The sequence below is a fragment of the Falco cherrug genome, chromosome 2, assembly GCF_023634085.1.
Source record: "Falco cherrug isolate bFalChe1 chromosome 2, bFalChe1.pri, whole genome shotgun sequence".
NCBI classification, from domain to species: domain Eukaryota; kingdom Metazoa; phylum Chordata; class Aves; order Falconiformes; family Falconidae; genus Falco; species Falco cherrug.
In genome coordinates this window covers 100,931,050-100,955,307 of record NC_073698.1, presented here as the reverse complement: position 1 = coordinate 100,955,307, position 24,258 = coordinate 100,931,050, and the positions used below count along the sequence as shown (strand labels likewise).

At 48.1% G+C, this 24,258-nt stretch overlaps 1 protein-coding gene across 11 annotated transcripts in view; it reads right to left on the bottom strand.

Moving 5' to 3' along the window:
- The window catches only part of TIAM1 (TIAM Rac1 associated GEF 1), a 195,190-nt gene that overhangs the window by 119,089 nt on the left and 51,843 nt on the right, over positions 1-24,258 (bottom strand). For 4 of the 11 annotated variants that reach the window (XM_055701604.1, XM_055701603.1, XM_055701606.1 and 1 more), the window contains exon 3: positions 16,263-16,322. Coding sequence is in view for 4 of the 11 variants with exons in the window: in XM_055701600.1 (XP_055557575.1) it covers positions 597-621 (25 nt within the window). In the remaining 7 variants the exon portion in view is untranslated. Of the gene's footprint in view, positions 1-596; positions 725-16,262; positions 16,323-24,258 lie in introns of those variants that run through there. The other 7 variants (XM_055701600.1, XM_055701608.1, XM_055701602.1 and 4 more) reach the window with 4 other exon arrangements.

Genomic DNA, 24,258 nt, shown 5'->3' with positions numbered 1-24,258 from the left:
ATCCAGCTGTCCCACCTTCACTGGGAAGCGCAGCAGCTTTGCCCTTCACAACACCGCCGCTTTCCCCACCTCACAGAAACACCTAACAGAGCTCAATTCAAGTTGAAACCTTTCACGGGGCTCATTTTCAACAATTAAAGAGCATGGCAACCTGTAATTAGGGAAAATAAAGCCAGACAGCCGGAGAAGGGAAGCATCTTTAATAAGTAACACAATACTACATTTTCTCTCTTAGGGAATTTAGCTATTAAGTCCCCAGCTCCCATTCAGCCAGTCTGAGCTCTCGGCGTCTGCAATGAACCCAAAGTGCTTCTGCCACCTGCAAGCAGCGCAAACCCTGGAAAAGCCCACATTTGATGACCTGGTGAAATGCTACTTGGAGAAAGCAACACCTCCATCCACGCTGGGGAAAGACAGAAGTCAGGAGAGGAGCACCTTACACAGCTTCCTGGACACACAGCGTCTTAGACAACACGATGACACTACACCCCACAAACATGTTTTCCCAGCTTTAGCTGAGCTTCAGCTGCTCACATTCCCCCAGCCCAGCACACACAACACAAGCAAAAGCTAATGTCATTCGTGAAGTAGCTTACCGCTCATCATCAACAGCACAAACATCTTTGCCTGTTGTATTTCCCAAGCCCCAGCTGCCTGTAACAGAAAGGAGGAAGTGCCAGTGCTTCATTCCCCTTCTGCTTCAGAGTGGGTGTAACTCGTTAAGTTTCATGCTAAGATGAGATGGGTCAATTGGGTGTGTTTGAAGGTTTGGGGTTTTGCCATACCTCCCTCCCTCCCTCCCTCCCTCTCCTGATTAATTCCTCCCTTTGCAGGCTTCAGACGGGCTGCCACTCAACCCCGCTGGCTCCCGAAATCCAAATTCCTAAGGACACCCCTCCAGGGTGACTTTAACTCACCAGCCTGGTGTGTTGCGAGAGGAGCCAAGAACTAAAATACCCAGTGAACCCACAGAGGTGACTTACACATCAACTACGCGTGAACCAGCCACGTAGTCCCCCTGCTCATGTTGCTAAACTGCATTGTCCTTGGCATTTCACTGCATTTTCAGGGAGCAATTCACCAGCAAGATATAAAATAAAAATCTTCAGACCTACTCTGCGCCTTTGCCACTGCCCTCAACTCCCTTACGTCCCAGAGGATTCCTCCCCGAGTATGTATCTGGACAGTGCTCCTGTTGAGGACACGTATTCAAAACGCTCAGGCAATGGCCTCCCGCTAAGCTGTCCACAGGTGCAGAAGTGTTTGCAGGATCAGGAACTACAGGGATTTAAAAATTACTCACAGGTCTGGTTTTACTTAATTCACTACTTCCACATAACTGCCTCTGAATTAGGATTTGAGCAGCAGCATCCTCAAGATGAGGGTTGGTTAATGGTTGCTATAAATAAGAAATACCAATGCAAAACTTAAACCATCTGTGTTTAGCCCCCAACTTTCTCCACCTTGACTGCACCATTTAGAGGGGAGAAGAAAACCAGGTCTCAAACTATTCTCGGAATGAAGTAGACAACACAGCAAATATTTTTTACAAACAGAAATCAAATTAATTAACAAATTAACATTTACAACTGTGTGATGCTTCGAAAATGTATACAGAGTATCAAATAATAACCATATCCTTGCAGTTCTGCCCTCTGCGACCTAGCAATGACCACAAATTGTGAAAAAGACAAAACCACCAGGAAAGCATAAAAATAAGATGGCAAAAGGTCTGTGCAGGAGCCCAGTTCTCCCCCAGGGTTATACACATAGTTGTACAACTGCAGTGATTAAAGAGCTGTAGTGAGGCTGTGGGGCTCCACACACCTGGGTGCTACAGGCGCTGGAGGAGATGGCAGGAGATTAGTCTATTTTGGGCCAGCCAGAGACAAGGTAGTTGGAGGAGCAACTTGATGCGGCACAGTCGTTCTTACTCACTCCATTATCAGAAACAGGCGCAGAAGCTGAGCTTCCTGATACAGCAGTGAGTTTTAGCCCACTTCAAACAGCAGGTTTGGCTTAACTTCACATCTGAGTACTTGCAGCATCAGATGTCTCAGATATATCTGCCCATGCTTAGAAAGCAGCAGGTCCCCCCGTGACTGCCAGCACTCCTCCATAAGCACCGGAGCAGAAACAGGCTGAAGGAGGGACGGGATCAGAAGTACCACCCAGAGAGTACTGAAATGATCAATTAATTTAAACACCAAATGACCAAAGCCAACAGCTCCTATTTGTGGGCCAGGCAGCAGAAACAAACGGGAGAAAGCCCAGGAGAGCGGACCACCTCCTCCAGAAGTTTTCAGCACCAGTAATTAGCAAACCTCAAGCAGGCAAGCAGGTTTGGCGAGTCACAAGTGACTCAGAACGCAACTGGGGCTGCTGCTACCTGCCTTCAGGTTCAGGTTCACGGAGGCACAGCCTGCACTCGCCATCTTCAGCCCATTGGAACAGCCCGATAGGCAAAGCTGGGTTCAGAGCTCTGACACCACCCACCCTTAATCGTTTCCATCAAAATGGCTTCACCATTACACGGAAACCGATGTGTATGTATACACAGGTGTGCATGCACACAAGCTCCCATAGATACAAAGCAATTATGCTCCAGTCCTAAAGGAGGAACATAAATGCTTACTATGACAGATCGCAAGTGATTGTCTGAAGCATCTTTCAGCTTAAGAGGACTAAAGGAGGCACACCCTTTTGCCACCAGCACCAAGTTGATGTGCGTTCTGTCACAGCAGTTTGGGGCATCTTTTCCTGCTGGTTTGCTGCTACCTACAGCAAATCCTTGGCATGGCCAGGGCTCCCAGGAAAACATGAATTTTGTGTGCCCCACACGCACACACACACACCCCCCTCCTGCTGCTTTCAGAAAGTTTTGGCCAACCAAGTCCTACGTCAGCAAGTCTGAAGTCACTCTGACCACTGGTGGGTTTTAAATCAGTGCACATGGAAATAAGAAAAGCAGTGACTTCCCTTCTTGTCGCGACCCATAGCACCAGAATACGAAACAGCAAGGAATAAATAGCAAGACTGATGTATGGAGAGAGATGCACAGAAGAATTACAGGTGCCATCACTAAGATCTGGGTCTGTTGCAGAGACAGCACTTGCGTTAGTCGGTCTGGCTGTGGCTGCAGTTCTCAGGAGGGGCTGGAGGCAGAGGCAAGGGAAGCCTTCTCCCCAGCCACACACTGGCCAGCCCACCCTCCTCCAAAGCTTTGCTGAGAAAGGAGACCACAGGCCTTCAGGGAAGCCTGGCTGGGGCAGGGAGCCGGGAGCAGGTGGCCCTGGCCGCTGGGCGCAGGCACGGAGCGGCCGGCTGACAACAGCCTCCCCGGGAGCCCTCCCGGGCAGCGCCGCGGCTTGTCAGCTCACGCCTGCCCGCGGTGGGAGAACAGGCACCGCCAGGCCCCGGCCCGGCACCCCGGCTCGGCTGACGCATTTGGATACACGCCTTTTGATGTGGGCTTCCTCTGAAGGCGCGCGAGCCAACTTATATAAATCTTAATGCTCTCCTGCGCTAAGTGATTAGCGAAGACCTACCAAAACCTGTTTTAAGACAACCGAGCATATTCTGCCCAAAACAGGCCGGAGACAGCCAGGCCAGCCACTGAGCTGGGTGACTGGACAGGGCCGTCACCTCCAGTAGCTTGAAGAAGCGGCCATCAGCTAACCCCTGCGGCTGGATGAGGGCACACGTTTTACCCTCCCCTTCTCAGCTGAGTAAAGACAATCCACTGGGAAAAGCCCCTTTTTCTTCCAGCATCAGCAGGATGAATCCCAGCGACCCTCTAATCCAGGGCCCCTCACACTTTTTAACCAGGGGGCCGGCGCGCGGATGCAGTGGCAGGCCGTCATCTGCGGCTGCTTGGTTTCCCCCCCGACCCCCAGCGGGGGGGACAGGGGGGTCTGTAAATACCGGGGGATTGAGGACCCTGGGGGGCCGTATCCGGCCCGCGGGCCATAGTTTGAGGACCCCTGCTCTAAGGAGTCCACAGACTTTCCCAAATATCCAACTGAGATGTGGAACCCCAGCACAGAGCCCAGAGGACAAAGGTCCTCCCCAGCGGAGCATGGTCTGCTGCAGGACAGCACCTTCTCCGTGGTGAAAGGAGGGGAGAGGGACTCCCATCAGGCACAAGACAAGTCTGTATCCTGCACAAAGGTGTATTTATCAACCCTAATTAACATCCCAGGCTTCTCACACCCTGGCACACCTGCTAATTAGCACACATGAGTTAATATCATTTTAACAATGGATTATCACTTTGGGCAGAAAAACGGGAGTCACTTCAGTACAGTGACTCACCCCGAGCACTGCAACAAGGTAAGATACGAAGAGCATCGGCTGCGCTTGCACAGGCCTATGCAGACCGCATCTCTTTAACTACGGCTTACTTTACAAAGCCAAGGTGCTTCACAAATTCATGATTGTATCTGTCTTATTTTCCACCTGTGCAAACAGATGGCCTTGGAGAAGCATCCTGTCTCCATCCTCCAGACAACTGGAGCCACTCAGATCTTTCTTCCAGTCCTTGTAGCCACGGTGGAGTTTCTAATGGTCCCAGCCACTGTGATTACTGCCCACTTTGGTCAAGCATGTTTCAGGACATGACCCAGGGCCCATCAGGCACTTATCATCTGCCACAAAGGACCCCACGGGAACACCCAAGGTGCTGATGCCCAATGCCAGTTTCGGTGCTACTCCTAACACCCCATAACCACACAACGATCTGGCAGCGCATGCAGCCACCCCAGCACATGTTTTTGTGACATTTTTCCACATAACACTCTGAACTGCAGCCCCACAAACATGACCTGAGCTTCGAAGTTTGAGCCAGTCCCTGCACATCACTGTGGATGATGTTGCCAGGCCACGCTCTGGCTTTTCACCCTGGTAGCCCCCTGCCCAGGGAGCAACACCCACACGGGTGCCTGTGCAGCCTCACGCATCTGGCAGGAGGGGCTTTGACCAAAAATATTGCTAAAGCAAAGGGTTGTTTCTGTGTAGGTGGGGACACCATTTGGTTCAAGCCATTGTATATTTAATGATAAACTGATGAAGAAAGTCAACTTAGCCTGCATTTTTTTTTTTTTTTTGAAGCCTCAGCCTCCCAACTGGATCTCTGCGATATAGAAGCTCACAAGAGGGCACCGGTGGAAAACCATCACACCACCATCAGAATCACTTCTGCCCCACACCCTCTCAAACTGATGTTTCTGCCTGCCTTCACTTTGTCCCATAAAAATCTGCAAACCAGCCCCTGACGATTAAAGAAAGTTAACACCGTGAAAAATTATACTACATTGAATGTATCCATATTCCCTGTTATCAGAAAGATTTTCTCAGCCTCATGTTTCTATTTGGGATTAGGAAGGGAGCTGTGAAAGGCAGGTATTGTTCAGCCACAAACAGTTCCTTTTCAGCCTCTATAAAAGTAAGGTAATGAACTACAGCTTGGTTTTTTCCTTTGGAGAGGTCAGCAGATATATCAACTCATGGGAAAACTGATCCCCCTTGTTACACTGCAAGGGTAGTTGAAAAAGGTTTCTAATGAGCTACAGGGAGTAGATGCTGGCAACAAGCCAGCATCCTTCCCTGCAAAACCAAGACAAATGACAAGAGGCATGAACCACCTCTGGAGCAAGTACAAGGTAAAATTTAAGGTTTGCATTGTATCGCGCTGCTTGTGGCTGGCAGCTCTGGCACCGGCTTTGCAGCGCATACATGGGCACTTTGCTCATAGGCACTCAGCGCAGGTAACTTCACAGGCAAAGGTAGGACTCCTTCTCTCTTTACTGGGACTGTCCAGGTGTGTGCAGGTAAAATACACACCTCTGTGTATACAGGATTAGTGTCTGCAGAAGAGGCCTGCTTCTAGTCATCTAGCCTCTAAAAAATATCCACAGTGGTGAAGCTCTTCCGGACACACACGCAAGCAAGCGCGCACACACACGTACCCAAAGTGGCCACGAGCTTCTGCACCTCCCCAGCACCAGGATGGTTTTACAGGGTGCCTGGCACTGTCCAGCTGTGTCCAGTGGCTCCAACCCAGCTCCCCCTGACTGGGGAAGTGGGTACCGCTGCGACACCTGCGTTGCACACGCCTCACAGCAGCACCCACGAGCCCCTTTGGTGCTCACTGCCACTGCGTGTGGTGCAACGATAAGCCAGAGTTTAACAAAGCAGGGACTGTTTCCTTTTTCAATGAGAAGGCTCGAGGAGGAACACTTTATTCAAGACCTCTAATCCAAACACCTCCTCTCATTTCTTTGAAAGAAACTAGTGGTAGCTGCTGTCATTTTCATGCTGCGTTCTGACATGCTTCCACCACATCCCTGCCAATAGTTTTAATTTCGTCAGAAAAATCAGCTCAAAATGAGTGACAAGCTGTACACTGCTGATGATGCTGTCAAATGACAGATAACGTAGGTTTACATTAGCTGTCAAAATTTTTCAACACTAAAAATAGCTATCACAAGCTTCTGGATTCACCACATTGAAGTATTAAACATATACAGGACATTCACACCTTCAAAAGAGCCCAAAGCCACTCAAAGCCAGGTAAAACCAGCAAAGTGTGATGAACAGCAAAGGTCTCTAAGCATTATTTAATTTGAGAAGAAACAACAACACACTGCCATATGAAATCTCCTACGAACACTGGCCAAAGCAAAGACAGGATCTTGCACACAGCAGCACAATATGGGATGCAAACACATGCAAAGAAAGAAAGCAAGAAAGAAAAGCTTAGAGAAGAAGAGAAAATCGTGCATCCTGTTACCCCAGCTCTTGGTCCAGATCCCACTGAAAGGGAGGGCAGAGATCTTCCCATGGCAGCTCCTCCTTTCCCTTCCATCATCACTTGCCTGCATCACAGCCTAGCAAGAAAGTCCCAGAGCTGCGAGGCTAGGGAAGGATGGGAAAGCCCAGGAAAAGCAAGTAGGTTGCTGGAGAGCTGACATTTCCATTCAAGGGATGACTTCTCCCCAAGCAGAAACCCACCAATGCACACTGGCCAGGCAGCAGGTCACCAAAGAGGACATTGTTTTTATGTTGGCATAGGAGGAAGAGGGGGAAAAGAGACCATTTACAAACCAGATCCAGCTTGCTTATTCCCTCTGAGTCACTGAGATGACTAGCACAGGCACAGTTGTCCCTATATTAGGTCAATATTTATAGCAGAAAGAAAATGAAGCATCACAAGGAATTACTAATTAGATGTTACCATAACACTGTGTAGAACTGAAGCAGCGCTCCAATGTGCTTTATAAATAATTAGCAAATTAACTTTCACAGCACCCCTGTGAGGCAAGTATTATCCTCATCTTCTGCACAGCCAAGTGGAGACTGAGTGGTTTGCTTCTGGCCACAGTCCTTGAGCAGAGGCAGGATTACAACTGATGCTGTGGTCCCCTGTCACTAACACCTGATTAAGGCAGAGCCTGATGACCCAGGGTGAGAACCTGACTCAAAACACGCTTGTGTTAAGTTAGCCAGAGCACCTGACCTGCCATCTATGTTCTTACACCAACAGTGAGAAGACAGAAGATACCTGTCCCTAGCATTAAGCCCAACGGTACCAAAAAAAGCACAGTGGCACAGTTGGCTTGAACCTACCAAAGTCCGTGCCGCTGCCTTAAGGAGAGACTTCACGCTACAGCCATGTGCTCCCATCCTGGCACATGTATTGGTGCCTGTGGCAGGCCAGTGGCTTGCTGGTTCACAGACAGCTTGGGATGAAAACTGGCCCTGCTGGAAAAAAATAAGGCAGAATTTGGGCAGATGGGTCTCCTGCCCTGGCCAAGCACATGGCTGCCCAAGCACAGGCATGGGACATGAAAAAGGAAGAGGGAACTGGGAGCCTGCTGGTTACATCTCCTATACCATCAGACCATGAGCCATGCTGCTTCTCTCTCCCAGACCTCTGCTCGGGCCACCAGCAGGAACTCTGGAGTTACCATCCCAGCCCCACGCATCTCCATGCACTGGCTCAGGCTGCATTCTGCAGTTCCTTGCTACCAGCATGAAATGCACCCGCAGGCACGAATTCAGGGGCTGAATTCAGGGCTGACTGAGCAGCTGACCCCACCTTACCTGGAATGAGCACAACTCCTTTCACTCTAGGGATAAATTCCAGCTTACGCCAGCATGAGCCCAAGACTCAGCCTCTTCCCTTGCTCTCAGGAGGAGTGTGACAGATGATGTACCAAAGCCCAAAGTTTGTTCGGTGGTTCAGTCTCCCCAGGCTCTTCCCAAGAAGAGGCATCTTTCCACAGCTCACAAAGAAACCTATTGACAGCCACAGAGCTGGGGGAGGCCAGGTGGCAGAGACTGCACCGGCCGCAGGCAGACCCCACACCCCCATCCATCCCTCCCACCCTGCCTGTAGAGCCTGTAGCCCATGGCTCTGCGTCCCTTCCCCAGAGCCGGAGGGAGCGCTGCCTGCTCCCTCCAGCACTTGCCTGCCTGTTGGGTGGAGAAAGGCTGACTGCAAGCACGAGCAGGTGAGACCCTGTGGGCTCCTCACATGCTGGAGGCAGGAACTGGGGGAGAAAATTCCCTCTACCCCAGCAGATCCAAAGGAAACAAGTCGGAGTAACTGCTCCTTTCCAGACTTAGCAAACAGCATGCAGCTTTCAAGCGTGAACTATAAATGTCTGCTAACTCTGCCAGCACAACAGAAAGCACCCTCCCAGTAATTCTGTCCAGGCAGTGCTCCCCTATGCATCCAGCTCTCACCTTTCACCAGAGCAAGCAGGCTACCACAAGTGTCCTTGCTCCCTCCCTCCCACACCGAGCTTTTTAATGAAGGTGAAGACCACAGCAGCCTCAATGCCATCCGCACACACAGCCTTCTTGTCACTGCCACCTCCACCCTGGTGGTGCTGGGGTGACTGGCACATCCAAAGCAGAGTCACTTTCTCAACAGCTCACTGTCAAGCAGCGGGAGAGGCAAGTCAGGGAAGGGAGCAATCTGGCCAACAGGATGGGCAGGAGAACAAAGAGTCATGGAGGCAGATGGACACACTCTGCTTCTCTGAGCTCTCCACAAAAGTGTGCAGTGAAATCAAGGATGCTGTTGCACAGTTGCCTGCACATCCCAAAGCAGGCTTTGGGAACGAGACTGGCTCAGAAAGGTCTTGCCACAAGTCCTCACGCCACCTTCCCACCACCGGCCATGATGCAGATTGGACCACCGGCCAGATCCAAGCTGGAGGCACAGTTTCCCATTGGCTGGTCCTCCCCATGAAATACTCGGAGACCCTCGCAGAAAGAAACTGTACAGAAGCGTAAACCGCTGCTATTCATTTCTGCCGGATGCACGTTCAGGAAGCAGGCAGACCTGCATCTATTCTAGACATGCTGCATAAAAATAAAAGATGCTGGTTGACTGCACGTGTTCTCGATTTTAGAAAACAAGATCCAATTTATTTCTTCTCTTTTTTTCAAATCTTTACAGCCAAGTGGTAAAAAAATTCCCCTCGATATCAACTCAATGAAAAGAAACACCGACCTGGTTTCAACCTCCCTGGACCACAGCATGATACAGCAATCACGCCTTTCAGTTAATAGCTCCCTCCTGGGAGACCCCAGCTGACACCCCTCACTCACAGCCTGACCCAAAACCTTCCAACATGAGCAGAGATCTTGATTTCAGGTTCTGCCCAGAGGGCTACCACCACTGACTTTCACAGGATGCCTGAAGGATGCAAATGCTGCAGCTGGCAGACAGGGCTGGCACAACTGGACTTGCCATCCCCCAGCAGTCACACAGAGACTTAAGGAGATATGGCTCTCTCTTTTATGTCTCAGTGCTTTTCCCTTTTCTCCCTTTCCATTAACTTGTTCTAGCTACTTTAGAAGTCTTTTCCCCTTTTAAAAACTCACATCGAGTTATTTAATTGAAAGATAACCACACTTTTTTCAGAAAGTATATGCTGTTCCTTCTACTTTTTCTATTTATACTCTCCTCATTCACTGCCACGACACAATACCTCATACAACTATATTTCTGTCTACTTGTTTGCCAGCACTGTGCTCCTCACAAGGAACAAAACTCAAATTTCAAGGCATAGCTTGTATCCATCTGCGGTCTCTGTCAAGCATCCATGTTGGCGGTTCCCATGCCAAGTCCAGGTACACTGTGTTAGAGTGGTCATAAAGTGAATCACTAGGAGTTCTGTTGGGATATACAGAGATCTTCACTACAAAGATGCTCAAGGTGAAAAGTGAAGTGGGATCACGTTTTCCAGAGAGATTGTGCAGGCTCCCTCCTTGGAGGTTTTCAAGACCTGCCTGGAGAAAAGCCCTGAAAGCCTGGTCTGCTCCCAGGGTTGGCCCTGCTTTGGGCAGAGGATCGGACCGCAGACCCCCAGACATCCCTTCCCACCTGAACAACTCTGACACATTGACCCCCGGCTCAGAGGCACCCTCCCAAATAATTACCAATTAAATGCCCAGGGTCATGCCTGGCAGAGAGGGCAAAACTGCACGTCAACAGGAGACAAGCCTTTCATCAGCGTCGGCTCTACCCAGCTACACTGCCTTGTAGCCTTCTCACAGTTCATGGAAGGGTTTAATAATACGACCGCGATGGCTAGATCCCACCTCCTTCCACACTGGCTGCCAAACATGCCTTCCAACTTAGTTCTAGGGCCAGCCACAGCACCTCCAACCCACTTCAGTCCAACAGAGCTGAGGACTGTCCTGGTCTCAGCCGGACGCGGAGTTGGGATGGAGTTAATTATCTTTTTAGGAGCTAATGCGGTGCTGTGCTTTGGCTTTGATGTGAGACGTTTCAGTTCCTCAGGCCTTGTTAGTGAAAAGGCTGGAGGGGCACAAATCAGGAGGGGGCACAGCCAGGACAGCTGCCCCGAACTAGCCAAAGAGATATTCCACACCATGGGATGCCATGCCTGGTATATCTGCCTGGGGGGTTGGCTGGGGCGGGCAGCTCGTAGCTCGGGGACTGCCTGGGCATGGGTTGGCAGGCGGTGAGCAGCTGCACTGTGCACCACGTGTTCCTCTCTTCCTTTCCCTCTGGATTTTATTCCTTCCCTTCCAATTTTCATTGTAACTGTTACTACCATAGTTGTTATTATTGTTCTTTCATTTTTATTGTATTTCAATTATTAAATTGTTCTTACCTCAACCCTCGAGTTTTCCATTCCTTTCCAACTCTCCTCCCCATCCCCTCTGGGTGAGGGGGAGTGAGCGAGCGGCTGCGTGGGGCTTAATTACCAGCTGGGGTTAAACCACGACAGGACATGCTGAAACAAACAGGTCTCTGCTACACTGGACAACAGTGAGTGTTGAAGTGGCAGGAGCACTCAAAAAAGTGGTTCCACCAGCAAACCTGAAAGCCACTGACTTCCAACAGAGGTTTATAGTGCTACCCAGCAGTAGCAGGATGGTAAGTTCCTGTGAGTCCATAGCAGCCTACAGAGCACGCCTCTGTCTAGACCAACTGAACAAACCTGGGGGAATTTCTGTACACAGCTTGGAGGCCAAGAGCAAAGTGTGGCAGAGACATGCCGAGATAGGATAGTGTTGAGAAATGGCACCGGTGCATCTTCCTTTGAAAAGCATCAAAATTACAGGAAACTGTTCATACTCCTTTATAAAGAAAAGAAGAAACTGAGACACACGACCAGAAAACACTTTAAAAGCTGGCTCCTTTTCATGGTTAGCAGGCAAGGAAAGGAGGTGCAGAACAAGGAAGAGGAAAGCATGAAGCAACTTGAAGTGTCTTCTCTGAATGGAGTCTGAAGTCTTCGGCTTTCTTTTGATACCAGTATATTTAAAACAAAATAGTCTGTAAATCTTGTTCCAAACTACTATTTGGAAGCTGGCCACAGCTTGTTACGGACAAAGCAGGCAAAGAATATATGGTTTATATATACTCAAACAACAGCTCCTGCAAGCTCACTCCTGAGTATTTGCAAACCAGTGGCCACATTGACAAACAACACATACAGCGCTATACGTTCACAGTATTACATGCGCACAGTTGGAAGACCTGCATTATGGCCTGACCTGAGCCTGCAGCGTCTAAGGCCACTGCTACTTGACCTTGCCTTTATACTTGCATAAATGTGTTTTTGAATGCTCAGAGATGTGTAATTTCCCTGAGTGATCCCTAAGACTAAGAGTTTATGTACAGATTAACTGCTTAAGCAAGCTCATGGGCAGAGACCTGGTCTCTTTTACTGGCAAAAGCCTCATACTCTGAAAATTGTAACAGTTCTAGAACTGCTGATTAATTTTCCTCATTTGCACTCCCCCCCCCCCCCACCTCCTTTTAAAGTCCTGCCTCTTCCTTTTACTTCTTACGAGGTTTTTCAGTATTTGTCTGTTACTTGAACCTTAAAGCCTGATTTGTGATTAAACACAACATTTGGGAGGCCGACTCCAATGCTGCCTTCTGTCACTGTTCCAACTGTAAGAGGCTCTGAGAGATAGCAGTGTATCAGGGCAGATCCTTCCCTGCATAAGTCTATGTGACCAGAGTTATTTCTCCCCTATTCTATTCCCCCGCCCAACACACACAAAAAGCCTGTGATTAATACACAGCGGGATAGCTGCATGGCATGAATAGTGGTGGGTATGTATTAAAGTGGCAATAAATAGGGCAACGGCAAGGAGAACATAGAAATACATTGCAGAGTAATAAAGTAGCTCAGTTTTATCAGTTGCATTAATTGCACAAAAGCAGTAATCAGAAACTGTATGCTTAAGTATGTCAAGAATGCTGCACTCAGTAACTTGAAGAAATTACTTTTGTAATATGGCCCACTCCCCCCACTGTAGCTGCACTCAGGAGATAAGGGAACTCTTCAAACTTAAATGACCACATTCCACGTTTTGGGGTTCTGTGAAAACCAGCTGAGCTTTCTGGAGGCCAGCCGAGGTCAGGCCAGCTGAAGTCAGGCCAGCACAGAGGGAGTGAGCATCAATCGTCTCGTCCATTTCAATGACAGTTGGCTACAGGAAAAGCGAGCCTCCTGCATCAGCCATGGATGAAAGTCCTGGAGAGATCCCTGCAAAAGTGGAATAAAAAGCACAAAAGCCCTCAGGTTTCCCTTTAGGTGATCCTGCAGCATTACAGATGCAGAGCCTCTCCAGGGAAATGCTTCCTCTTCTTCACTCTCCACCTAGCTCTTAGCATGGAGTTGGGACCACTCCCAACTCTGGCTGCTCCTTAAAGCAGCTGTCTCTTGGGTCATCATCTTGCAGGACACAAGTGAAGACACTTTAAAATCCACAGCAAAAAAAGCATAACCCCATAGCTGGCAAGGAACAGTTAATCAAGGATGTTTATCTGTCACTGGACTTTGGAGAGAAGAATCCTAATGACAGAGTTTTCTGAGGCCACGAGAGTGCTGAACAGATTCCAAGACACCTCCTTTCTCCTCAAACCTCAAAAATGACACAGCCAGAAGATGCACAAGGGCAGAGACCAAAGAACCCAGAGCCACAGCTGTCCATGCCCTAGCACTAGGAGAGGCAGACCTCCAAGTCATTGCGTATTTATGCAGTAACACCACTTTAGGACTTATTCATTGTAGGCAGCATACGGACGCACAGTTCAGAAGCGGGATGCACTGAAGCACTCAGACACCCGTGTCAGAAGCAGGGTGCTGTGAGCAGAGGATGTGAGCCCTGCAGAACAAGTAGCAGCCCCTTACAAGCAGGAGCCCTCTCCACGGCAATTCAGTGCCTGAAACCTCCAGACAATAGCAGGAGAAGCAGGAAGGACTGGTCCAAAGTACACTGTGGAGAGGTCCAAGCTTTGCAAAATGTTTCATTACACTGTTTCCCTCTCTTCAATCAGGCTTCCATCAGCAGAGTCCAAAACCACTGGGAAGTGGCTGGCTTCCCAGCGCTAGGATGAATTGTCCCAGTGCACTGGCAAGGAGAGGTTGCAGACAGTGGTCGGAAGCACCAGGCTGCAAGAGAAGTTTTCCCATCTATGCCAAAGCTTCCAAGGGACAATGCTGATGAACTAAGGAAAAAGTGTCTCTGCACAGGGGGAAATCCTGTTGAAGTTGTGCTCCGTGGGCTGCCCACGACCTCTGCTTCTCCTTTTTGCTCTCATTAAGCAAGATGCAGCAAAGCCTTTCAGGCAGCTTTGGAAACTGCCCGCCATTCCTCCGCAAAAGACTTAGCCACAGGATTGACTTCAGACGCGTTAAAAACACCCTTGATTTTAACCAGAGCGCCAGTAGCTGCTTAAAGATTATTATCATGCTTATAGGTTTTGCTACCTGGGAGTGAATGGTGTCACATCTTTTAACAGGCACCGAAGGAGAGGAGGGATGTGCACTGTTGGCCAACAGGAGCCCCAGGCAGCCACCTGCCCCCATCCCTGCCTCTCTTCTCCCCACTTAAATTACTCCACATTAGGGCTGCCAGGCTCTGCTTATGCGTTTCAAACTCCAGCCAGCCACCAGCCCGCTTCTAGCACTCTGGCTTATAAAATGCAGCTGGCCAAAAACCCACATTTTTATTTTCTGGCCATTTTGACTCCCTGAACTTGCTTATTGTGCAATGAGGAAAACACTGGTGCTGCTGCACAGAGGGGAGCGGGAACACATGGCCCTGATTACAAGGATAGCTCAAGCTCAGAGCCATGCCTCCATCGCTTGGCAGCAAAGCAGAGAAGGGAAACGGGGCCAGTTACGGCTAACGGCCTGAACAATACACAGTTTATATACTGGATCTGTACCTTGGTGTGATTCGCAACCACCCTGGTGATGCAGTTGTGTGACAGGGCAGGATGGCCCAAGCTGGAAGTGCTAAAGACTTGCCCTTACAAAACCCAAGCCATACACAAGCAAGAAAACGTCACATATGATATTCCCCTTCCCACAAAAAAAAGGTATTAACTTTTGGGTTTGCCACGAAAGGAGCAACAGCCTTCAGAGCAGCAGCCCCTCTGACATTAGTCAATATTTGATAAAATGGAATGAGAGAGAATGGAAGAGAGTGAAGAGGAGACCTTTCACATTTTTCTCTCTCTTTTTTTTTTTAAGACGCACTGTCAGTCTATATCCTTAATAAATGTCTGTGCATCTCTTTATAACATAAATGTCAACCTTGCAGTGGATTGGAACCTTGGGATTACAGGACTGGCAGAATTAACATATTAGGCATAAAAACCATAACATTTCATTATCCATTGTAAACTGCATGTGCTTTCACTCCAGGGAAACTGGAAATATCACCTAATTTCACTATCATTTTCTGTTAACTGACTGTTCTGCCACATACTCGCACACTGGCACATTCAGTCTGATGATTTATCATCTAGTTTCATTCTTCTTTCTCTACAATGCTGACTTTTTTTTTAATCAATTTTTTGTTCTGTTTTTGTCTCTAGGAAGGTACCACACTACAAAACCACCCAACTGGAAAAAAAACTTACCATGGAACAAACAAAACAGATCATATTTGTCAAGCTGAAAACACACCAGAAGGAACCGAACCTGACATCTTAAATAAGCGTAGAAGGCAACATACGTAGAAGCGCAGGCAGGAAAACCTCAGACACAACAGGCAAAACTTTGACTCATTTATAGGCAGGCCAGGGTCTATGGTCAGTAGTGAGGCACTAAAGAACAGAATCTGTTCCCTTCTGCGGCTTAAACTCCCTGTATCTTTCCTTCCCACTATTAGGCTGGCTGTAAATTCAAAGATTTGCATAAGCCACAGATTTTGTCTGTCTCTTTGAAGGGTCAAAAATTAGAACAGCACAAACAAACACACATGACAAATAGGCCAGCTGGCAGCAATTTGGAGTGACCACATGGAGGAAGTGTGGCGAAGAATAAGGGCAGGACAGAAGCCTTTAAAAGCCCGGGTCATATGTATACTGCAAGTTACAGGGTGCCTCAGGGGAATTTTTTTATTTAATCAGTTTTGTATCTTTGCAAAGATAAGTGACCAACTATCCAGATTTAGTGCCTGTCATGTTTTTATAAACATTTCTGAATATATTTTCTTTGATAAAACATGCAGCTGCTGACATAATTTTTCACATAAACATTTCACTATGTATTACATTGCGAATTTTAAAGAAGGCTTAACATTTTTATTTTTAAGAGATCACTCGTTCTCCTCTGCACGCTATGGAGTGCTGCCCTAGGACAGAGAAAGGAAGGGACAACTAAGTGGAGCATAAGATGGTAGGCAGGAGCTGCAAACAGACACAACAGTACAAGTCTACCAAAATCACCCTGGTTGTTACTCACATGAGGATGTTATGGAAGTAAGTAGGAAGGCAGGGAAACATTTGTTGTCCCACGTAGCTTCTGGAATGGAAGAGAAAGATCAACAGGTCAACTTCAAACATCAAGCCAGATGCACACAGCTGGTGTTAATCTGCATGACCTTCATTACCTGCAACAGCCCTCTGCCAAACTACAGCAGCCTAAGAGCTGGCCAGATTTTTATTACTAACATCACCTCAACCTATTAATGCAGGGGGGGAAATAATTCAAATCCAAATTGCTTCTCACTGTTTGTTGCTGTTCATATCTTGACAGAGCCACAAAACCCAATTAAGTCATTTTCCCTTTGGTTTGCAGTCGGTCAGCTCCAGGCGCTCAGGGCTGCAAGTATCTGGAACTGCCAGTCCTGCAGTGAATATTTCCTTGTTTAAATGCAACTCTTTCCACTGGACTCGGGTTTAACTAATTGTACCATTTCTATTGATCTTGCGTTTTATAAAAAGCTTGGCTCCCAATTGCATGCTGTCAGCAAAATTATGCTTAGGGCCAAATTTCATTTAGTCTGGATCTCACAAAACAATAAATAGGAAGCACCGACATATGTTTAAGGCAGTAAAACAGAATGCATTTTAAAAAAATAAATCTCCAGAATGTCTGTCCAACTAAAGTAGTAAAAGGTCACTTATCCCCAGTAAACATCATCACTGCAGGCTATTCAGAGATTGGAAACGTGAGTTGATTGACAACTCCATGAGCACCATCCAACTGAGATTTTCTATGGCCCTTCTTCCTGATCAACCATCTTTACATCACCTCAAAACACAGGTTTGTGGGAGGGAGAGCTTGCTGACACCTCATTATTTAAAACTGTTGTTTTTCCACAACAAGAAAAAGGAAAGAGGAGAGTTTCCCATTGCCATTTGACCCACCACAATGCACTGAGCCCTTTCAAAACCCTCGCAAACTCTAAATGCTGTAGATGATGTAACACCATCAGAAATCTGCCAAATAAATAAGCAAGTTCCAACATGCCTCCCTCCAAACCTGCAAAGCAATTTCCATTCCAGGACAGGGACTTGTATCGGGGTTTAATATGCTCTTCAATATATCCCCTTCGACAAAGAAAATCTGTGCCCGCTGCTACAGGAACATGCTTAATCCCTGTAAACAGATGTCAGCCTCCATAGCTGAGAAAATGACTTTGTTCTTTAGGATCAGGGAATTTAAAATGCAAGAATTTAAAATGCTCCAATGAATATAGTAACTTAAACCCCAAGAGGAAGCACCTGCTTTCTGAATAGGCACCCAATTAAAAAACCCGCCTCTGTTTTACGCATCCATAATTCAACATGAATGGTCTTTTGCTAGTTGACAATATATCAGCTATGGTCAAAGAGCAATAAAGATGAAAAAGAGAGGAGGGAGCTGCCAAGGGGAAACGGCCTGAATCCCGTAGCACTGCCCCATGCAGCAGCTCTCAAACGAAATCTTTCCAGCCGGGTTTGCTCCACAGGGATCCACCAAACTCCACACAAGCACCACCAACCACCCTGGGAGGACACCAGTTTACCCCAGAGGTAGATTTGGGGCCTGGATCCATATCTCAGATGCACAGCTATACCTCCCCTCTCTCATGAACCCATTCACAGAAATAAAAGCATCTCCCTTCACTATACGGCAGGTAAAGTAAGGCTCCAATATACTGCAGGTAAGATAAGGCCACATCAGTACTGACAGGGATGGGGAGGGTAAAACCGAAACAGCACAAAAAGGGGATTTTCATCAAAAAGTAAACAAAAACAAAAGCCAAGAACAGACGGGAATGATCAGCTTGCCTGCAGGATTAGCAACCGCAACAACAAAAAGCAAGAAACCGTAGCAATCCCCTTAGCTGAACTGGAAATAAAGCAGGCAGGCTTCTCCATCGCAGCCTGCTTGCCACCGTGTCACCCAGGGCAAAAGACAGTGGGGCTGGAGCAGAGGCTGGAGCAGGACCCTCATCAGCCATTTAGGCAGCAGCTTCAAACATTCAGCCCAGGCCATGATCCACCCTCACCTCAGCTAAGAGAGGCTCCTACCAGTCGCTGGGCCAGGACAATCATTTGGCCATTTACCAAGAAGTCTTGTTTACTTTGTCTTTGTTGTCACTTTCTCTCAGTACAGCTTGGGTTTTCACGAAGTAAATGTTCTCCTTGCAGACAGGCAGAAAGCTAGAAGCAGGGTCCCCACACACACCTCACGGAGCAAGGAGGCCTTGGCAGGAGAGGGACTGTGCCTGTATGGACTTCAGGCAGGACTGGCAGCAGATCAGCAACCTTTCTGGGAAATTTCATCTGCGTTACTACATGTGCGTGAAGTATATCAGCTTGGAAGTCTTAAAACACTCTGGCGTGAATCCTGACGATGAGCAGAACTGTCACTCCGCTACGATTAAAATCTGCATCGATACCCAGGGCAAGCTGGGGTGCTTCCCCCGTTTCCCACTGCCTTCAGAGGGACGCACAGAGCCCTGGGGAGAGGCTGCGCTGGCCTTGGACCAGCACTCAGGTCGGCAGCAGCTTCAGAGAGCTTCAATCACCATGTGCTCACTGCAGACCGGCTCCTCAGGCACACTCACACCCTACCACAGGCGTCTGCCCCAAAAGCAGCTCCCTCTGACGTGAGGCATTTCCCTCCCTTGCCTGGCTAGGGGCTGAAGGGCACAAGTGACAGACACATCGACCATGAGCCAGACCAAGCCCAGACCAGACTGTTCCCCATCCAGTCCTGCAAGCTCCCAGGAGAAGCAGACCCCAGGACTCGCAAACTAGGGAGCAACAGCAACAAAAAGCCTGTCCCTCTTCCCCATCCTCAGCCCTCTCGCAGGAAAACCAAGGCTGGAGGCAGCATTCGCTTTCTGCCAGCCACCACCAGCCCGGTGGGAAACAAACATGCTGCTGGCAAGGCAGCAGGTGTCCTGTAATTAAACACTGCATTGAAATGCTCACTTGTAAAGAGGACAAGTTAAGATTAGGCAGACAACCTCAGTTCTGACATCTTCTAAGTTTAGCTTGCTTAAAACTGTAGCTTCAATAATATGTATTTAACCTAGAGGCTGGGATTTGCACAGTTTTTAACATGTCCTTTGAAAGGTCCACAGAAAAGCAAATGAAAATATTTTTTTTAAATATTAAAATGTTTCCATATAAATTAACTGAAGTTCAGCTAGATGATCTACGCTTTCCTTACTTTTGTATTTTGTGTCAGAAAAATCTGTGACACCTGACATTGGGGTCACAGCATCCCTGTTTTCTCCCCGCAAGGGCTCCCCTCAACCAGAGTTCCAGCCTTCTTAGGGATCCATTTTGTCTTATTTGCAAAGGCCTTTTCTTCTCTTTTGCTAGTCTAGACACTTGAACTGAAACTCAAGCATCCCCAACAACTACTTTAAATCCCTAGTCCTTTTTTCTGATGTAAGAATGACTGCAACAGTACTGTATTATCATACAGTACTTATCCTCGAAAACATGTAACTCCAATTCAACAATCCTATTACATATGCTCACAGCATTTGTACAGAACAGATTTAGCTCTTAGCTCTCCATTGCTTTATCTCTTTCCGTGTTTGCCAGTGCAGAAATTATCTCAGGCTATAGACAGGTCATGTCCAAATGTTTTTCCTATCTTGCTGCAAATCTGGAAAAAAAAGCAACCGTCACGTAGCTTGCAGTACCCTGTCAAGCTTCCTAGCTCAGCTTTTAAGAACCATCCCCCTGAAGTGCAGTGGAAAGAGACAGTTATGCTGTCTCCCTGGTGTCCCATCCCTAAGCGATGCTATCAAAAATACAACTTGTGCCATCAAGGGGTCCGTTCAATCCCCTCCCAAGGAGTGTAGGGCAGAGAGAACCTGTGTCACACTCCTAAGGATCGGGGTCACTTCAGAAGTGATGGCAGTATGAGTCATACAAGATAAAGGGCAAAGAGCCCACCTAGAGTAGAGCAGTCAGAAAGGGAGCTCCCAAGAGCAGAGATGGCAAAAGGACAAAATGAGGGAAAAACAAGCAACATGGACACAGGCACAGATGGAAAAACCCACCTTCAATACTTCAGCTCACCCTAAAACTTAGGGCTGGGGTGGCAAGGTAAAACCACACCAGCATACCACGCTGCTGGCAGGAGGAAATCATCTCGTTCTGCTCTCTTCTGCCACTCACCCCCCTCAAAGTGCACATACGTTCTTACCCCATGGGCACTGCCAGCTGCCCATGGCCCTTCCCTTGCCCAGCACTATTCATGCCAACTCACTGCTTTTGTCAACAAACTGAGCCACCATCAAGCCGTCTCCCCGTCTCAGCAACACACCCACCTCTAGCATAAGAAAGAAATTTAGAGTTAAAACACTTCTGGTTCATTTACTCCAAGCACACTGTTCCTACAGGCCCATCCTCCACGATATAAGCATACGTTTCTTGAATCATCATCTCCTACATCTAATACTGAAACCCTGTTTTAATGCTGTTTTGCCATCCACCTGCCAAGGATATGCCCTGTTTCACTTTGGTACCCCCTTCTGTGCTTTTGCTCAAGACCAGTCTCTTACCTCATCCCATTTTTTCCTCATACCATGCCTCCAACACATTCTTGACAACTCATAGTTTAGTCATATTAGCAAGTCTAAACCCTAGTTACGCAGCATTTGCCAGCAGGACAGCTCTATCTCCATGAGAACATCAGCCCGGCTTTCTAAATACGCAGCTCTCAGCAGGTCTGATGCTGCAGCCCAGTGACAGCCCACAGAGCAGCCAGCGCTCTTGAGAAACTTGCCCTTTATGTACAAGTACTGATATAACAGTGGCACTTAAGAGATGCTTTTGACTCATCTTGCAGCAGCTCCACTCATGGAGCACTAACTGGAATATACACCGAGAGGAAAGGAAGGAATAAGACAAATGGGTTCGGCAAGGTGGTTTTGTTCTGTCTGTGCTGATCACTCCAACTAAATATTGACAGGAATACTACAACTGATGGGAGATGTTGCTCAGAATACACTTTCACTATTTGTTCAAACCAAGACCATGAAAGGGACAGCATAACCCCAGGCCACTGGCTCTTCCATGACACCTGAGCATGGCTGCACCCATGCGTCAGTCAAATCAAGTTGCCCAAAAATGCATCTGATGAAACCAGGTCTATTTTAAGTCACATGGTCTGGGAGTGCTGGTACTATCACAGGCAAGGCAGTGGAACACAGGGCCCAGCAGAGGAAGAGGTGGGATAATATCACGCCCTTCAACCACAACTCTGCAGCATCACAAAATTAAAAAAAAAAAAAAAATTAAAAAATCACCCAGATGCTCAATAAGGTAAATTGGGTTTTTTTTCCCCTGAAAAGTAAGCAAAGACAAACAGGGAGCAGGCTGCAGCTGGCCCCAGCCATACTCCCTCAACACCACCAACACTGCTCAGAACAGTTTCTTCCATGTTTTTCCTAACTAGCCTCTAAGGCAGATTGCTGGTTTGGCTTCAGCACCCATGGGGAACATCCAATCCATACCTACAAGCACAGCATCCCACCCCACAACAAGCCATTTCCATTAACCAAGCCAGAGTATCACTAAGAACATTACCCTACCAAAAATTACATGAAAAAAAGAAAAAAAGAGAGAGAAAATAAAAGGCTATAAATGCGTAGGAATAACCCCATCTTATTCTGCTGAGCTGCATCTTCTCTCCACCCTTGCAGCACTGTGAACTCCTCTAACCATGCTGTTTTGCTCTGCCCCTGCAGCCAGACGCTGAGGCGGGCCTTTTGCAGCCCCCCACCTCTGACCCACCACTCCTGACATCCCTTTGTCATGTCTTCCTCTCCCTCTCTCACCTGGCACATTCCCACCAGCGTACAAACCCAGCTGTCATCCCCTCCTCTGAGCAGCACTGGTCCCAGTGCCCTCTGCCCACCCCTGCTCCTGCCGGTCACCTGGGCCTGTTATCTGCACTGCGGTATTCAAACACTGTAAATTTAGGAACATATAGCAGTCTCAGGAGAGGGAAATAAACAAAAAAAAAAAAATAACCATTGCATATATGCCAATGGTTTTATTTAAAACACCTTACACCTGAATCCAGGCACCAGTGACTGCAGATGAAGTCCTTCTCGCCCGGCTGCTGGCCATGCACCACCGCTGCGCCCGCTCCCCTCGTGCCCGCCTCTGCACCTCCCCAGGGCGCCAGCTCCACGTCCTCTGCTTCACCTACTGCCCTGCTCACCCCACGCTGCCTGCCCCACGGCCCCCACCAGCCACCACCCCTCCCCACGCCGCTCCTCCAGCGGCCGCACGCCTGCACCACCCCGACTGCGACTGCCCCGGCGTCATGGCAGGCACACCGGGCACGCCAAGGCGAGCAGGCGTTTCCAGCGCAGAAGTAACACGGTGCTGGAGGGGCTCACCCAGGGCATCTACAGACTGCTGTCTAACAAGGCCATGGCGAAAGCAGACGAACATCTGAAGAGATATGCCATGACTCGAACTGAAGCCTTGCAGGCCTCAGGGAGAAAGTATGTGATGTGCTGTGATTGCTGTCATGTAGAAGACCAGATTGGATCAGGGTCTTCACCTTTGGTTTCTGTTCTTCAAGCTGCTCTCCAGAGCATGAGCACCTCTTGCAGAAATGCCTCCTGGCTGAACAAGTTCATCTATGCTCACAGCAACACGAACTTGCTTTCACAGATATCTCTGAAAGATTCCCTCTCAAAGGAGGTTCCCAAGGATTCCCGGACAAAGAGCCGCAGGTGCAGATGATCACCACTGTTGTTCTGTCAAGTTTCTATGAATCAACGTATTAAATGGATCAAAGAGGGGAAACCTCCCCTCTGCTTGCATTTCCAGTTCTGCCTTCAAATCAACCTCTCTGATGTGACTGCTTCTCTTTCATTACTGCTCCTTTTGTCGCCTGTCCACAGCTCTGGCCTTCTATTACGCTGTTTGCTACACTACCAGTATTATTTTCTCTGTGCCTACCCAGCCTTTCTCTTCCTTCAAACTCACTCCTTGCACCAGTTTCTCCAAAGACACCTTCTTCCAGTTCGTGTTATTGCTTTCTTTACAGCAGGGTTGCGAGATCTGAGTTTTTACAGGACCGAGCACATCCCTTCCAGACAAAAGTGGCAAATAAGTCCTCTCAGAACATGTGCAACAGCATCAAACAAGATGGCAATATGCAGGATGTTCCCGCACCAGATCACTGTTTATACACATACACAAAAATGCTTCTAAATGCTTTTTGAGAGGGAGGTGGGACCAGAGCGCTCTTCTAACCTACACAGTTCTACAATTCTGTCATCATTGTGCAAACAAAATAATAAAGACTAGAACTGGAAACAGCACTGCTCACTTCACAGCCTACAGCAGAGGTCTTCTTCCTAGTTCTGCTGTAGTGCCACCGTGACCTTTACAATGACATTTCACTTCTCAAAAGATCACAATTCATTCCCATTAATGCAGATAAGACATCAAAGGTCTTCTTCTGCAATGCACCTAGTAATCTATCAATGAAAATCATGATTTAATTAAGTAGATAATTATGACTGCTTAAGACTGAGGAACATCACTACAGTGTAACATATTATTATTGTATCACCTAAAAGAACTTGTAAATATAAACCAACTAAGAGTCCTCACTGCTTAAAAAAACATTCCATATTTTTTCTTCAGTCCTCTTTGATAGGGTAAGAAGGGCTGACATGTAAATAAGCTGCTGAAATGAGGCAGGTTTGACAGCTATTTTGACAGCCTCCTGAGGAGGCTGGAGCTACCCACGACCTGTGCACAAACCTGAGACGGGCACGCGGGCAGGAGGCTGAGCCCCCCAGCCCCATCCCAGCACGCAGCTGCAGGCAGCAGGAGCAGAATGACCGACTGCAGCTGCCGGGTCCACCAGGATCCCAGCAGCGCCAACCACCACAGCTGCCTCTTCAGCGCCAGGGAGACAAAGCTGTCTTTACAAAACAGACCTGGCGAACAAATTCTGGAACCCCTCT